The following is a 17969-nucleotide window of genomic DNA, read 5'->3' as shown; positions in this document are numbered from 1 at the left end:
CTGTACTGTGGTACTTTCTGTGCCTTTTATTTACTCGTTTATTAACTGCTTCATATTGGTCAGGGTTGCACTGGGTCCAGTGCTTACGGAAACACTGGGAACACTTCACTGATTGTCATTTCAGGGCTGATGATATGATAATATTTGGGTGATTACGACAATATTTGTTGACTAAAACTTATATTATACAGGGTGCAATTCAATAAAGAATGTTACATGCTATATTGTTTGTCTTTCACTATATAATAATTATAATATATAACTTTCTGTATTTGTTTTTATAAACTCATTTGCTTGTCTGACATTGGTAAGAGACTCATACCATTCTGAGTGATTAATAAACAATTTGAGTACGTTCAAGTCTTGTGTTCTTACTTCAGGTACATTTCCACCACATGTACAAGTACAGTCTAAATTACATATAAATTAATTGCAATTAAAGAACCTCCATTTGTGTGATAAAGACTCAGTATATTTACAAAATACAGCCCTGCTTGACTGATTCAATGCTGTCAAAACTGAACAGCATTCCATTAAAATAGAAAAACCATCCCCTTTATTCAACACTTGAAAAGCACAAACTGTAGATTTTTAAATAAATTTACACACTTCTTGTTACCATGTTTTATCTAAATAGTGTTTTTTAGACTGTGGCTGATAATAAAGTTAAGATTTAAGTTTATGAACTTGTAAGAGATGCACATGACTAGACAAGATCCAGGTCCAGGTCCTTTCTGTGTTGAGTTTGCATGTTCTCCCTGTGCCTGCGTGGCTTTCCTCCAGAAGCTCCGGTTTCCTCCCACAGTCTAAAGACGTGCAAATGAGGTGAACTGTAGATACAAATTGTCCATGACTGTGTTTGACATTGAATAACTACCTCTCCTGTCATGAACATAACCCAAGTGAGTAAAACATGATGTTAAAATCCTAATAAATAACTTTTTGTATGTGACAGTTTTATGTTCAACTGTACATTTTAAAAAGAAAAGAATCAGATTTCTATAATAAGTTTATAGTGCTTTTTAAAATTAAAATAAAAAGCAAAGAAGCAAAATAAATCAAAGCATCTTAATTGCCAACATTGGCAAACCTGTGGCTTCACTCGTGTGTCAGATTCGGTTCAGAAGGAACCGATTCGATAGTGAGTCATTGTGACGTCATGGCGCTCTCTGTCCAGGGGTTTGAAGCGTGACTGAGAGGAGATCAATAATAAACTAAAACTGGTTTATTCATCCTGTTTTAAACAATAACGCAAAGGTAAGATACATTTGCACATTATTTATAAGTGTTACAGTGTGTCAGTAATAATAAGGCGTCAAAATGCTGGTTTTACAGACAGATAAAGCGTGTTTATGTAAAACAGAGGAGGCGGACGCTGCAATAATAATCAACCCTATATTATTAAATAGATATAAACATTTGTACTATTTAGATTCTCTTCTTATGCTAATACTTTTATGAATGGTGTTTTAATCGTGTTATTATTTCGTGGTTTTGTTTTCTGGGTGTAGTTGTGTTTGTGCAGATGCTGAATTTAATATTAGATTTTAAAAGCATCAATAATAACCAGAGGCCTCGGTGGTTGAATTTGCGCATGCGCAGATGCTCATCAGGTGTAAATAAAGGAATGATTCCTTAATATTGTGAGAGTAAATTAAGCAAACTGACCTCATATGTTTGTTTTTTTACTAATAATACCAGTACACCTTGAGTTGACTGTATGAATGTTGCATGCACGGATAAAAGAACAAAACAATTTCTAAATAATGTAATGAAACTGTACTTGTTACTGTACTTGCAACAGTTACTGTATATATTGTTATGTATGTCAGGATTTATTTGCTTGATTGTGTCTTTGCCTATCTTACTACTGCTCTTTTTTATTTCTCATTAGATCATCAACTGACAACATGGACGGGGGACACTAGTAAGTATTAATAATTACAGATGGCTAACAATATCCTCAATAATAGAAACATAAGGTTCTAAATAATCTTTTTATTTGTTTTGTCAGTGGCTTTGCTCGTGATTATTTTGATCGTTTTGTACAAAATCAAGACTCATCTGTCGTAAACAAGTTTCAGCAGAAGTACTGGAAAACCAAACAAACACTGATCAAAGTCACGGGCAAGAAAGAAGACGAGCATGTGGTGGCATCAGACGCAGACCTTGATGCCAAACTAGAGGTAAGAATCATTTAATTGCTTAAAAGAAGGAGTTAAGATGATTCCAAAGGGACTTGAACCAGACAGGGGCTCTCAATGACTGTACTAATTCTATCTGTTGTATGTTCAGCAAATTATCTCATATATAAAGTAATAATATATACAAGAGGTTGAGTTAGCGTCTTACTTGCTGTCCAGTTTTTCTATATTACATAAATGTTTATTGGTTTAGTCTTGTCACAATAACTAAAGCAGTAAAGATGGGTTATTTTAGTTAAAGAAACACCTTAGCTATTAAATGGGAACTATTCTTGTTCTAGTACAATAATAAATATGCTGTATGTTTTGCACATGCCACTTTTTATTTTATTTATTGTATTTTTTAACTATTTTTTCCAGTTATGCATCTTAACAACACACCCTATTAAGGCTCATAACTTACAAAAAATGTTTTACCCACTTTAGGTGTTTCACTCAGTGCAAAGAACATGCATGGAGCTTCTTAAAGTAATAGAGCAGTACCAAAGGAGGATCTGTGGTAAGAATATCTACACAATTAAACTGAATATTTGTTTATTTTACAAACCTGTTTTATCTGGAGGTACGTCAATGAATATTTTTTTAATGTTATTACTTAAATTATTATTTGAATGACTCTTTATTTGTAAATATATATTTGTAAAAAAAAAAAATAAAGCTTTGTCTGATTTTGATTTAGTTTAAGTTTGAATCCAGTATTTTGCAAGCATGAACGGAAAGTACAGTAGATGGTATAGCAGTAATTGCAAGGTTTGACATTTTAATAGATGAGTAGCTATAAATACAAATAAAATTGTCATTTGGCTCTCAATTCAAGTCTAAGATTGACATGAACTTCACCTGGACAGTCCAGTAATGATTCCATTTAACTATTTCCTCTGCTGAATAAAGTGCTAGGATCTGGGGTGGCACAGCAACTCATTACTGTTTTTTCTTTAGTTCTGTCTCAGGAGGAGAACGAATTGGGTCGGTTCTTGCGCTCACAGGGTTCTCAGGATAAAAGCCGAGCAGGGAAGATCATGCAGGCCACCGGAAAAGCTCTCTGTATCTCGGCCCAACAAAGGTCTGTGATGAGTTTAGATACTGTACGTTCTGCTATTTGGTAACAGACCATGCAGGAAGTTAAGAACATTACATGCTGATAAAAATTGTTTTGTTATTATTACACATGTAAACAAATAATATCAAGTCTTTCTCTTTTTTCTGGACATCAAAATTCAAAACAAATAATATGTATGTAATGTAATCTAATAATGCACATTAATTAAGCTCCAGATCTTATTTACTTGTCCTCATTAGCATGTACGTTAGAATCAGTCATGCTAACACTTCTCACTTCCATAGGCTGGCATTGCGTGTGCCACTGTGCCGCCTGTACCAGGAGGTGGAGACATTCCGCTACAGAGCAATCTCAGATACATGGCTCACTGTAAATAGGATGGAACAGGCCAGGACCGAGTACCGCGGTGCTCTGCTCTGGATGAAGGATGTATCACAGGAACTGGATCCAGATACACACAAACAGATGGAGAGGTTTAGAAAGGTCAGTCACAGCAACAGCTAGAGGAGATCTGTAGAGCTAGTACATCAATACATTCACACAAGACCCTGGTCTCGCAGTACCTGCTGTGCCACCAGCCATCCATGTGCTAAATAAATGTATTAGAAATGGAAACATACTGCACCCGTCCAAGACACATTATTTCTTATTAACTGTGACTGTGGTTTGTGCAGGTTCAGGCTCAGGTACGTCTTACCAAAACCAGCTTTGATAAGCTGAGAAATGATGTTTGTCAGAAGGTTGATCTACTGGGAGCCAGTCGATGTAACCTGCTCTCTCACGTCCTCACCAACTACCAGGTATGTTGTTTAATGTAAAATAATCTGAATTCCAATCGTGTTTTGCTGCCTGTTGTAGGATTTCTACCCACCTGTGTGTAAACACTTGGCTGAGATGGAAAGAGAGAGACCATGTGTTCTACACTTACAATGTGTTTATGGCTTCATGATGCAGCTGGCATGTGTAATGGAGGGATAGGCACTCATGAAGTGGGGGCGTTTTCGCCTGTGGCTGTCCTCACCCAACATGCATGTGACGAGGGTTGTGAGCATAATGGGGAATCGGATATGATTAAATTGGGAGAAAGCAGGAGCTCAAAGGTGATCGTGTAGTCCCCAATTTAAAAACTGTAAATATAACTATGAAGAATGTGTTTACACTCTAAATCTGTTTATATTTGGGGTTACAGACGTGATTATTATCAGTCCTTTTATCTTTTTCTGATCTTCAGACCACACTGTTACATTTCTGGGAGAAAACATCTCACACTATGGCTGCCATTCACGAGAGCTTCAGGGGCTGCCAGCTGTATGAACTGTCAGCACATAAGGTCAGTAAACAGCAGCAATATTTACAGTTATTTTCTGGACCACAATGTGCAATATGAAGTATAATAAGTAGAATAAAATAAACACAAACAGTGTAAACCATAATGTGTGTGCTCTGTATCTCTCAGCTCGTGGAAGCTTGCTAATTTTATAATTAAGTTTGTATATGTAGGGCTGATAAGGGGTACAATAGGGGTCGAAATGCTTTTGTTTTTTTTTGTTTTGTCTTGGGGTTCCAGAAAAATAAGAAGCCAATTGAAAACTGATTTTGGAATTTGGTTTTAATTGCTATAAAAACAGGACATACAAGCAAATACTAAGTGTGTTTATATTTTTGACCCAGTCATCTTTGTCATATTTCTGATCCACGTTAAAGATTTAGGTTTTTTTTTTGTGTGTGTTTAAATTATTTAGTCACAGAACATTAAGAGTTGCAGAAATCATTTAAATCCTATAACTGATTTGACATAAATGTCCCTAACAGCTGCATGTACTTGTATAAGCAATTAAAATACATTTTGCATTCAGTGTCCTTGTCAATCTGACTTTTTTTTTGTTATATGCAGCAGAATAAAGGAGTCGATCAGGGATCAAAGAAACAAACAAAGAAGAAAAACAAAGTGAAACCAGCAGAAGAAGGAACAAGTCCAACCACAGAAGAAACGTATGAGAAATTTTCTTCTAATCATTTCCTACTAAATACAAACAATGATTTTCCTTAGCATGCTAATGGAACTCTTTCATATCTGATAGGCTCATTTCTATAGACGATACGGGCGTTAAGAAGGACACGACTCAGTCAGGTACAGTTAACTGTTGTATTGTGTAGGCGTCACTATTGAAGTATTCTGGTATTGAGACTTTTGTTTAGACCGGACCACCACGTCTAAATAATGGTTTTCTGTACATTATACTACCTTATTTATGAGCAGACCTTTCAACTAAGATTATATACTGCAAAATAGTAAGAAGTGAAAAATGAACTACATTATTTTTGTTTATAGTCATTTTTAACTCTTTTAATATTATAAGCAATTACAAGTGTGAGTTCTGTTATGCAGAATATGTATTTATGGGTTACATAATCATAATTCTAAAAATCAGCTGGTTTTATAATGCCAAAACTGAGCAAAATCTTAATTTATGAATGATTTATACAAAAATTAAGGACACTGATATTTTCTACATATTTATTTTAATGGAAAGCACAGAGCTATAATTTGCTTAAAATACTTTTACAGCATTGTTAGCGTCAGGGCACCAAAATATTTATTACTGTATAACAGTGCTTGTAATCCACGCTGTCCATTTTATATTAAAATATAGGAATAATGCAGCTTTCATGTGTGTGTTCAGGAGCCACTGAGGAAAAACACTGTGGCAGCAACAGTCAGGAGAAAGATGATTTGAGCATGCTCAGTGAAATCCTGGGCTCCAGCTCCATGGAGGAGAGTGACTTCTCCCAGCAGTGGAGGGACATATTCGGCGACGATGAGCCTGCAGCGCTGGACGCTCAACCTGAAGAGCAGGAAGCTTCGTTTTTCCTTCCGTCACAACTGCTTGACCAGAATATGAACAACCTGCAGACTGCTATGTCAGGTAAAGTTCATGTGTGTTACATAGAAACACTCATTTATTACTCTGTGTGGTGTTTAGAGGTCAAGCCTGGTTTACAGTGTGGCCTACATTTTATGATCACATGACTGTCACTCTTAATCCAGGCTGGATGATGGAAAATCCACAAGGTGCGGCCGAGTTAAGCGATCAGACCGCTGGAGGCAATCAGAGCAAATCCAAACCAGCAGCAAAAGGTACCAAACAGAACTTCTGATTCTCTTCATTCATCTTACATTCATATTTATATTTATAGACATCCGAAGGCCAAACATTTGTGTTTTATTAGGAGTGTTTAGTTTTTACTAATGTTGTCATCACAAAAAAGGCTTAATAAGACATTTCTTCTCATTTTACCACCACTGTGCCCTAGCCAGGCCCACAGTGGGTCCAGTTTCCCTAAAATCAAGCAGGACTCCAATCTATTGGCCACCCCACTTACACATATTTATAGTGTTTATATCATTTTGCTTAGTGGCATGGGCCTCCTGATCCTGGTTAATGATTTATTAACTACAACTGGTGATTTTAGTGCCATCCCAACAGATTTTGTACTAAGGATGCATAGTAGGTTAAAAATGATTAGAAGACTTCAGCTATTTGTACAAAATGTATACTTTTAGACTTTTCTCTGAGTGTATTGTTGTTGTGTGTGTGTGTGTGTGTGTGTGTGTGTGTGTGTGTGTGTGTGTGTGTGTGTGTGTGTGTGTGTGTGTGTGTGTGTGTGTGATGTACAGACACCTCTGAAAGTGTGAAGGAACGCTTTGCTTGGTTTAACCTGTTTGCTGATTTGGATCCTCTCACCAACCCAGATGCGATCGGGAGAGCGGATGAGGAACACAAGCTCTTTACTGCATAACAGCCTTCAATATTTAAGCATCTTTTTACTTCCTTCTGCACACTGGACATAAACATGTTTAATATTTGTTTTTATTCAAAGTGGTTTGCATGTGTGTCTGAATACAACCCGATCACAAAGCTGAGCAGCCAAAGTTCTGATTAACAGCATTAAATGTTTCATCTATTTACCAGTAACCCTACAGCAGCAGGTTTCAACCTTGCCGTCTGGACACTGCATGAGGTTACCCGAGATGTAGCTGGCTCCCAAGATTTTTTTTATTAAACCAGAATTCTGGGCATATTACTCAAAGTTATGAAGTACTTTTGAAATGAGGTGTGTGTGGCTTTTGCAGATCTAAACCTGGCAACCAGGCTCATTCAGGGTTTCCCTTTGTGGGCTCAGTGTTGTCAAGAGAAAATGTTGTGCATCCTTATGATGTATTGCTACACCACTGACCTGAACCAGCGCATCAGCTGGCTTTATTTGGTGCTAATTCTTTGACAGTTTAAAACAGGATTAGGGTTGTTCTGCATGTGTGGAATGAGCAAAGAATTTATATAAAAATACAACATGTATTTATTCATATTTATTCTTACATATTTGTATAATTAATAAAAAAGATAGTTGCAAATAGTAATGCTAGTATAACAAAGGGTGCCTGTTAAGGCGACCATACACACATCAAATATTTATTGGATAAATGGGCACTCTGCTAAATAAACTCAAATATATACGTCATAAATATCAGCAAATAACTCTTATTTATTTATGAAAAGAAACAAGTGTGGATAGAAAACTTGCATTTTATTGTGAATAAAAAAAAATCAACTACTAAGCAATGTGTGTGTTTCCTTTACACAAACAAATTACAAATACCTTTCAGCAAACACTATCAGATCTTAATGTGGACCAAATGTGTTAAGTACAGAAACAGAGCAACTGTTATCAGTACTACAGTCTTATAGTATTCTCACACTGGCCGAAATACGTAAGTACAGCACTAGCTAATTATTGTAATCATATAATTAAATTACACCAATGATTAGAAATTAGCCACCAGTGTGGATACTGTGTGTAAAACTACCGAGTCATAGAACCTACATTATTGGTGCTACAGCACAAATACGAAACGTATTCCACTGTGGACTGCAGTAAATATTAAATCTGTTATGAATAATAATGTGGAATGACGATTTGGCCATGTGTTTAAAACAAACTCGCTCGTCTTCAAAGGCTTTCCACAAGATTTTAGACTGTGTCTGGGAATTTGTACCCGTTTAGTTGAAACAGCATTTATAAAGTATAAACTAAGGTGCTAGTGTTGGACGAGAAGGCCTGGCTCAGAATTGAGGATAATTGGGACTGAGGTCAGGATTCAATTCCATCACATCGAACCATGTCTTTATGGACCTCAACAGGGCAGCACAATGGCTCGTTGGGTAGCACCGTCACCTTAAAGCGAGAAAGTTCTGGGTTCGATTCCCAGATGAAGTTATCCTTTCTGTGTGGAGTTTGCATGTTCTCCCTGTGTCTGTGTGGGTTTCGACCCACAGTACAAAGTCGTGAATTGGAGATACAAAACTGTGAATCATGTCTAACCTGTAACTACCTGTGTTGTATAAAACGACCCTAGATAACTAACCAATAAATAAATAAGTACCTTGCTTTGACAGTCATGCTGGAACAGGGTTGTTACCAAACTGTTATCACCAAGTTGGAAGCATAGAACTGCTCAGAAGCCTTAACTGGTTATAAATAAGGTGGACAGTTGACGCTGATGGCCTTTATTCATACTGTATGGTTTCATGTTACCTATGCTCTGTACAATAGGTTAACCAGTGGCTGTTGGCTTTTATTATGAATGTGTGTAAAAAGGAACCAGTAAAATGTAAAGGAACCTGTGTTTGCTTTTTCTTTTGACCACATGGTGGTGAACAGTGTTTTTTCAAGTTACTTTAGTCTTCCGGTCCGTTAAAACCAGTCGGGCCATTCTCTACTGGCCCCTCATCAACATGCTGGTTTTTTTTGCCCCAGAACTGCCACTCACTTAATGTTTTTTTTAAAGGGTACAATCCTAATAGAGAATCCTAAAAGCTCAAACATAATTGAACATGTAAACTGCAAAACCAAACATTGGCTAATCAAGTAAATTTGTGGTAACAGAAAACGTGTTTAAATGTCATTTTTGGCCAAACTAAACCGAGGTGTTTTATTCAGATCAGCCAGTAGCTGATCTTTCCCTTCTTCAGCCTCACAATGAGCTCTTCACATGATTCAGCACATCAAGACGCAGGACCTGAGGAGGTAGATGCACACAGCCCATCACGGGCATACGACGGACCAGTCCAACATGACACCAGATGGGCATCCACGTTTAGGGACCGGTGACCGGTGTTGTGAGCAGTGGAGTGGATTGTTTCCGCAGCTCTGGTATTACACGGTGTCTGAGGGCACCAGGTTACCTGTGGTGTCCAGCTGCATGCATTTACAGGTACAGGCCGAGACCGGACACTCACTGTGATCTCTGTATTGAAGACACACAGAACCAATCAATTATGAATATACTTACACTCACCGGGCACTTTATTAGGTACACCCATCTGATAACATACATTCATTGATTATTTTAGGAGCTATACCAACCACACAGATACACTTTTACCCATTTATCAATTAAAAAGAACCCCACAGGTCCCCCCCAACACATCTTTTCATGCATATATGGATGTAATCTGACCGTGCTTACCTAAACCAGCTAAGCATGTGGCCAGCGTGACCTCCATGCCGACAGTTGTGACACCAAGTAAACCAGTTGTTAAACTGCGCGAGCTTCTTATCTCTCAGGATGTCGACTTTCTCATCAGACTTTCCCGTACCTGACGGTAACAAAACCTGACGTTATACTTCATATTTTTATAAAAGCAAGAAGCACTACTGTATAATAAAGTTCATGTTTTAAGATTTTAAATGGGATATTAGTCTTTATCACCTTTAGATCACAATGAACATAATGCCCACATGACCAGCCTTGAATTCTATGTTTGACCAGGAGTATAATGCACTTGGATACTTAAATTAGTCACCTTCTGCAAACTAGCATTTCTACACTATATATACGAAAGTATTGGGACACCCCTTGTAATTACTGAATTAATTTGTTTCGGCCACAACAGCTGCTAACAGGTGAGGTGTAATAAATCAATTCTATAAAGAAAATTATAGGCTTTCAACTTTGCAGCAACAGAAGCAGCGCTCTCTACAGTGTCCACAATCCCCAAAATTACCCACTTGTAACCGCTAAACCTTTATTGGATCATTTAGAGAGCAGAAAGTCCAAGCACTGTCCCGTCATTTTATTTCTGGGAACAAAAAAAAAATCTATTAATGTACCTGTACAAGAGGTCATCGGCGTTCCCATGTTCATGAGACAGAGGGCGCAGCGTGGAAGTGGCTTTCGGCAGCCCGGACAGCTGGTGACCTTTGACTTGGTGGGCGAACCGCTGACTCCATACTGGCTGAAGCCACGGCCCTGGTGGGGCATGGCTGAGCAGCTGAACGATATGGATTTCCCACAGAAGTTACAGCTCACAAACACCTAAACAAGGAGGGGAGATAAAAGTTATGGATGAGGCGTTGATGACACTTTTAGATTCATTATATATTTTCTGATTGAGGTATATTAACATTGACATTCGGTCCAATAGGTGGCATCATGAAGAGAACGCAGTAATCAAGCCACAGAAAATGCAAGACCTGGCAAAGTTTCAGTGTACTGTTGTATTTTTCCTTCTTTAGGTGACAGGATTGGGGTTCCATATTAAAACAGTAAATCATTTATATGACTTGGACAGTGGTAGCTCAGCAGTTAGGATACTGGACTAGTAATCAGTAATCAGAGGGTTATGTAGATAAATAACACGTAGACGTTCTCAGTCATATACTGTCCACTAAGTGGTTCTGCAGTCTGTACGTTGTATGTGGGACCACTGACCTGCGCGAGGGGTTTGGAGCTGGGGTCCAGCTTGCTCCTGTGGATGTCAAATTCGGCCCGTTTGTGCCAGAATCTCCAGGCGTCCAGCAGGTTTCGGTAGTTTTCAATCCAGCACTGCACTCGAGCATCTTTCACCACTTCAGGACTCGAACCCTGAGTGCAAACACAAACACACCTACCACAATCAACCAGAAGATTTATTTTATACATGACTGGGCTAGTTTACGTACGACAGAGAACTATTCATGCTAAAACTAAATTTAATAAAAACATGGCGCAGTAGAGCATGTGGTCACTGATGTTCAATTTAGGTAGAAAAGACAGACTAATGTAAATGGACTTTCAAGGCAAACGTGAATGCTGATCTCACCCTGAGCATGCAGAAACTGGCCGTCTGTACATCTCCCGTATGATCTACGTAACTCTCCATCAGATCTACGCCATCCTTTGTCAGTCCCGTCAACAGAATTCCCTCCAAATTTCCTGCGTTCTTCATCTCGCTGCTCAGCTTATCAATGTAACGAGGCAGCTGAAAAATAGATGAACGATAACAAACATGAAGAGCCTGGGCAAAAAACATGTCTCAATGAAATGGAGTGAAATGAGATTTACCTGATTATCATTGAGGAACATACAGGCGAAGGCCACTCGGTCCCGAACAGCCACACGACTCTCGTACTGTTGAAAAACAACACGTAAAATTGGACTGATTGTGCAGTTGCATTTTTAAATGTGATTTTGTGTAAAACAGTGACAAGAATTTGTAAAAAAAAAAAAATTAGTTGTTCACATGCTCCCAAATATTTATTTATTATTTATTTATTAGGATTTTCCCATCATGTTTTACACACTTTGGGAACATTCATGACAGAGCATCACTTGCACGTCTTTGGACTGTGGGAGGAAACTCCCAGCTCCCAGAGGAAACCCACACAGACACGGGGAGAACATGCAAACTCCACAAAAGACCCAGACCGCTCCGCCTGGGAATCGAACCCAGGCCCTTCTTGCTGTGAGGCGACAGTGCTACCCACTGAGCCACCGTGCTGCCCCGTGCTCCCGAATATAAGGGTCACTACAGTGGATAATTTTGATCTGCATGCCTGATTTAGCACAGTTTTGCAACAGATTATTTCCTGAGTAGCACTAGAATAGAATAGAATAGAATAAAATAGAATAGAATAGAATGCCAAAATAAATGCTTAGAAAAAACCTACAAGTGAACCTCCCGATAACTAGCCTGTTCAAACAAGCGCAAGTTAACACGTGCCCTTTTTTTTTTTTTTTTTTTTTTTTTTATTTAATCATTTTTTTAATTTTAATTTTATTTGTTTCATTTTTATCAAGCGTTCTATCCTGGTCAGCGCTGCGGTGACCAGTTCCACCAGGAAACACTGTGTGCAATTTAGAAATACCCTGCAATCCATTCCAGATATAGCCAATCATGTCTGCGTAGACGCCAGATCGGCCGACGGCATCACCGAGATTCGAACCGCAGATCTCAGCGGCAGTGGGCTAGCTTATTTTTAGGGCTGTCGAAGTTAACGCGATAATAACGCATTAACGCGACCTCAATTTAACGCGATTAAAAAAATTAGTGCCATTAACGCAAATTCTAGTTCATGTTGACACTTGACTGGTAGAACAAACGTTTTAATGTCGGACTTGCCACCGTTTTTCATTTGCGGTTTGTTAACATAATGTAACCGATCGTGGTAGTGATGTACTTGCATAATAAAGAAATAAATACACGCTATATTCACAAGTTGTCGGGAGCAGAACACTTTATTACACTTAATTAACTTCTTCTTCTGTACCGAATACCGGAAAGCTGAGTCGAGCACGTTAGTTCATGAACTATGGAAGCCCCAAAGGGTCAAAACACACTCACTTCGTGTAGAAACGTCCATCAAACCATCGTCACGATACAACCACAGACAAGTCTGATACAATAACTACGCCTTATCCCACCTAAAGCACCGCTGATCTACAATGTTTGCTGATGGAGAAATTCTAACCTACAATCTGACATTTACTGCCTAGTATGTGAGTGAATAAAACTCCCTTACAGTTTTCTCTTGTCCCAGCAGTTTTTAACATCAGTACATTTAGCATAAAATGTGTTCACCATTTTAATTGTAACATTTCACTTAAAAATCCTTGTTTTCTATAACATTTACACAGATTTTTTTTAATGCGATTAATCGCGATTAACTATATGAAATTCTGAGATTAATCGCGATTAAAAATTTTAATCGTTTGACAGCCCTACTTATTTTACAACTGCACCACTCAAGCACCAGGATAAGAGTGTAAATATGCAATTTTATTACCATAATTATGAGATTAGCTGAAACCTAAGATCAACAACAATAATACAATCAATAATAAGATGAAGGCAGCCAGATACAGGTACAAGGTACCAGAATTTTTAAATCTGTACATACAGAGACTTGATGCCCTCGACTTGATCAATAGGGGTTTTTGGTCTGTTGGTCCTGGATTCTGTAAAGTTGCTTTGAGGCAATGTCCACTGTAAAAAGTATATCAATACATTTGACTTGACTTGACTTGTAAGGAACAGGGTATTTTATGACAGCCTTAGATTTTGATTATTTTTATAACTCTTCTTTTCTGTGGCACTTTATCGCCCCAAAAACATGCATTCGAGTTCAGAAGTTTAGAGTGAGCTTTCTAGAAATACTCCTGGGTCAATTTAGATGATTAATCTGGTGGTATAGAAAATTGTACAATGTCCTTATAGTTTGTGGCACAGCCTCTCAACTAATTCCTAGTACATATAACGGAGTGCAGCAGGTGACTTCTCTGTTTCCATGTAAATAGGGCTAGCCTGACTGCACCCATTAAAAAGTACATAGAACAGAAGAACAGTAATCCAACCTATCAAAATTAATAATAATAATAATAATAATAGAAGATGTCTACTATGAATTAGGTCCTGCTGGAACACAGCTGAGCCCATAGATGATTCATTACATACCAGCACGGCATCGTACGCCCCAGGTTCACTGGTGAGGAAGGCGAACATCACACATAGGTAAGGTTTCTTCAGCTGAAGCCGAAGAGAGCTGCACATTTCCCTCCACAGAGACGTCTTCTCATCTGTATAGCCCGACAGAGCCATGGCCACCACGTTCAGGTTCAGATCGCCTGCAGAGAATGACAGCACACACTGAATCCTACGTAGTATCTAATCTATCGAGTGTATTTCATTCCTCTTACTGCCACTTCTACGTATATTTAGGGGCTGATTAAATATATATGTGAAATATACATATAAGCAATATATAAGCTATATAAACCCAACAGTCAGTATGTAGACCTCCCAGTGCAGTGTGACCATGCTCTGTACCTTTCTCTGCCGAGGCGCCTTTGTTGAGGATCTGAATGGCACGGCGGATATCGAGATTGAACAGGGCCACAGAGGCGGCCCGCTCCCACTCGCCTTCCTGCTCCAGGGATCTGAGAAAAGGCTCGACGTCCACATCTGGCCCTCGGCTGATCCAGCCACACAGCTGCAGGGCCAGACTGCGCTCCTCGCTGTGGTACTGCGCCACATCGGTGGGCCTTTCCGATCCCTTCCAGCAGTGCCGTGACTCCATAGTGCCTGCAAAAAAAAGGTTTGGCCTTGTCTCATGACTTTTAAACAAAGTAAAACTACTAATAACTTTAGGGTTAAATGAACAGTGCAGGTTTGGTACTTGCATCCAGAAACAAAAGCCATGGGGGCTCACCAGTGATCGGTGTGTAGCAATAAGGTCTAAATACAGTTAAAGTTCTCACCAGAGCTGGATTTGACGATGTTCTTGATGCCTGAATAGATCAGGAGATGTTTGCTTCCCTGTTGCCTCTGTTCCAGGTCATCTGTGTACTGCTGCATGAGTGATTCTAACATAGGAAACTTTAACATGTGTTTTTTTCAGTTTATTTCAATAAACCGTAAGGCAGGAATACCCCGGACAGTGTGCCAATCCATCACAGAGCTGCAGATATCCCCCAACAACCCCCTCCGTCCCCCACATGTCTAGACACGTGGCCAGCTGACTGCACCAATGAGGTTTAAACCCTGGACCTAAACATTATTTTTCCTTATTATTTGTGATAATAACAATGTCTTAACAGTGTCTGCACTGCAGAGGTGGGATTCAAACTCACAATCTTCTGATAGCCCAAAGCTCTAGCCACTAGCCCTCCACTCTCCCAGTATTACTGTATGTAATTTGCCCGGGGTGCCCAAACTTTTGCATACAAATGTAAATAGTGTGTCAGATTTATATTATCTTCTAACTTCCAATAGATGATTCGGATCATTCTTTACCACTTAATGGCATGTAAAGGATATAATGCAGGGTGTACCAGAGGGACCTGATCTGCGGGTCGTTCCCACCAGCCAGCAGGTGATTCCTCCACACCTGAACAGTGTCGTGGCCGTAACGTGACTGAGCACGCTCCATCATCTTGGTGGCAATGTCTTTCTCGCCAGCGTCCCCCGTGTCCTCGGTGCACTCGTACAGGTGCCGCCCGCACGCCCACATCAGCGACGTTGTGGAGCTCCAGGCCAGAGAGATGCGCTCGAACACCGTGAAGTCTCTCATCGCTCGGTTGGGCGCCACCACCACCATGCGGTTTTGAACAGACGGGTGCCAGGCGAAGCTGCTGATGACACTGTCAGCAACGCCGCATGGCTGCACGCCCCGTTCGATTACCGTGGGCTCACTCTCATCTGAGCCGACGGGCCCCGTGGGTGCGTGCTGCATGTCATAGAGGCGCACCACATTGGCGTCACGTGTTAACGTAGCCAACAGACCAGTCCTCGTAGGGCACCATGCCACTTTAGTCAAAGGTTTGGCCTGTTCTGGCAAAGTGAATGTTGGCTTCTCGAAGCGCCGAATGTCCCAGATGGCCACCTGTCCTTCAAAGAAGGATGCCACGCGCTCTGGGAAGTGTGGGTCCACTGCAACACCCTGTACAGCTTTGGTGTTTACAAAAGTCTTCTGGCTTGTATTGCGCAGGTCAAAAATGGCCAGGTTACGATGCATGCCAGCCAGCAAAAGCTTCGGGTGGTCACGAGCAAGCCAGCAGAGGGACAAGCATGCATCGTTTTGACCTAGCTCATACAGAGGCTTTGTCACCACCATGCCAGATTCCACATCTGTAGATAAACGGAGCTTCTCAGCTGGTACGGCCTCTGGAGAGAATTTACTGCTGATGTCCCATATCAATACCGAGAAGTCGGCTCGATGCTTATCTAGTCCTGCGGCGAGCCAGTTGCTGTCCACTGGGTTCCACGCCAGTGTATTACACTGCCGTGCATGTTTGGGAACAAACTCCTTCCCCATAAGCTCCTTGCACTTCGAGTTGTGGCTCTGTCCGAGACTGGTGAGCACAATTCGGCCGTTCGCCTGGCCGACGGCGAGCAAACACTCCGGCTCATGTTTCGGGTACCAGGCGACACATTTCATATACGGCGTGTCCGAGTTAATGGCCAGCAGTGTGGCTGCCGTCTCCTCAGATAAAGGAAGAGCACCAGCCTTGGCCTCCGAGGTACCAACAGCCCCAATTCGGTACAGACTTAGCTCCGAGTCGCAGATCACAAAACGGTCCGCATGATGCGGAGACCACAGGATGTCTGGCTTGGAAGCGTTCATCATCACTAAGGCGCTGGCTGCTGCAGTCCTTCTGATGAGCTACAAAGAATTCACAGTGCTTTTTAGGCCAACATGAATGATAACGTATTAAATTTATTTGTCACTCGCTTTCTTATCCGCTTATCTAATCAGGGTCGCGTGGAGTAGGGGGGGGTATGGTGCTGGATCCCAGCTTTTCAATGGGCGCAAGGCACACAGAAACACCCTGGACGGGGCGCCAGTCCATCACAGGGCTGACACACACACACACACACACACACACACACACACACACACACACACACACACACACACACACACACACACACACACACACACACACACCTCTATAGGGCACTTTAGTGTCTCCAATTACCCTAACTGCATGTTTTTGGACTGTGGGAGGAAACCGGAGCTCCCGGATGACCCACGCAGACAGGGGGAGAACATGCAAATTCCACACAGGAATTTGGACCCGGACCGCCCCACCTGTAGATCAAACCCAGGACCTTCTTGCTGTGAGGCGACTTAGCCACCGTGCCGCCCTATACAGGTGTGGAAATAGGTTCAGAGATCCTGGGAATCCTATAAGAGACTAAACAGCTAATATAACTTACGTTATAATGTGATCTAATGTAATTTACAACATTAATCTGTCTCTTCTACCTACAAATTAATACATTATGCTTGATTGATTCGTATGTGATTGTGATTAGAATAATATGAGAGGAAATTAGCATCAGTGCTAATGTTATGCTAAAGTCACACTGTTGTTATATTCATGTTTACAGGCGTGTGTGTAAATTAGCTAAGCGGCTAACACCTCTACCACTTTTACAAACTTCACATTAATATCTTTCCTAATTTGGTTCAAAACTCATATTTAATAAACGTAATATGTTACTTACTGAAATAAATGAAACAGATAGAAGGAATAATTTAAATAAAATATAAAACTTACACTTCAGTGTGTAGGATAATGCTGAAGTTTACAGCCGCGCTGGGAGAGAGCTCACCGGTTACCATTACACACACCGACTTTCACAATAAAAGTCACCGTCGTTTAAACACAAACTATGCAGTGAATCTATCTATCTATCGGTCTGTCTATCTACAGTATATATCTATCTGTCTGTCTGTCTATCTATCTATCTGTCTGTCTGTATCTATCTATCTATCTGTCTGTCTGTCTCTATATCTATCTATCTGTCTGTCTGTCTCTATATCTATCTATCTATCTGTCTGTCTATATCTATCTATCTATCTGTCTGTCTGTCTCTCTA

At 40.2% G+C, this 17969-nt stretch overlaps 2 protein-coding genes across 4 annotated transcripts; one reads left to right on the top strand and one right to left on the bottom strand.

Annotated features, from left to right (window-relative positions):
• The first annotated feature begins 1188 nt into the window (after positions 1 to 1188).
• Positions 1189 to 7882, top strand: ica1 (islet cell autoantigen 1). Of its 2 annotated transcripts, none has more exons than XM_062985481.1 (13): positions 1189 to 1257; positions 1895 to 1927; positions 2015 to 2186; positions 2631 to 2703; positions 3144 to 3267; positions 3549 to 3747; positions 3939 to 4064; positions 4496 to 4594; positions 5162 to 5256; positions 5346 to 5395; positions 5949 to 6191; positions 6314 to 6403; positions 6944 to 7882. In XM_062985481.1, the coding sequence occupies exons 2-13, from the start codon at positions 1911 to 1913 to the stop codon at positions 7063 to 7065; spliced, it is 1410 nt and encodes a 469-aa protein (XP_062841551.1). In that variant the 5' UTR covers positions 1189 to 1257; positions 1895 to 1910; the 3' UTR covers positions 7066 to 7882. The 2 variants fall into 2 exon arrangements, with proteins under 2 accessions (XP_062841551.1, XP_062841550.1); XM_062985480.1 differs by having other exon boundaries at positions 5159 to 5256.
• On the bottom strand, positions 7833 to 17710 carry mios (missing oocyte, meiosis regulator, homolog (Drosophila)). Of its 2 annotated transcripts, XM_062985478.1 has the most exons (11): positions 17648 to 17710; positions 15402 to 16746; positions 14843 to 14941; positions 14412 to 14666; positions 14040 to 14209; positions 11651 to 11716; positions 11409 to 11567; positions 11039 to 11191; positions 10438 to 10642; positions 9794 to 9923; positions 7833 to 9571 (listed from the first exon to the last, which is right to left on the bottom strand). In XM_062985478.1, the coding sequence occupies exons 2-11, from the start codon at positions 16708 to 16710 to the stop codon at positions 9481 to 9483; spliced, it is 2637 nt and encodes an 878-aa protein (XP_062841548.1). In that variant the 5' UTR covers positions 16711 to 16746; positions 17648 to 17710; the 3' UTR covers positions 7833 to 9480. The 2 variants fall into 2 exon arrangements, with proteins under 2 accessions (XP_062841548.1, XP_062841549.1); XM_062985479.1 differs by lacking the exon at positions 17648 to 17710 and having other exon boundaries at positions 15402 to 16755.
• Between the last annotated feature and the right edge of the window lie 259 nt (positions 17711 to 17969).

Source organism: Trichomycterus rosablanca, chromosome 23, assembly GCF_030014385.1.
Source record: "Trichomycterus rosablanca isolate fTriRos1 chromosome 23, fTriRos1.hap1, whole genome shotgun sequence".
Lineage (NCBI taxonomy): Eukaryota > Metazoa > Chordata > Actinopteri > Siluriformes > Trichomycteridae > Trichomycterus > Trichomycterus rosablanca.
The sequence above is the reverse complement of the archived record's forward strand: the minus strand, read 5'-3'. Positions and strand labels throughout refer to the sequence as shown.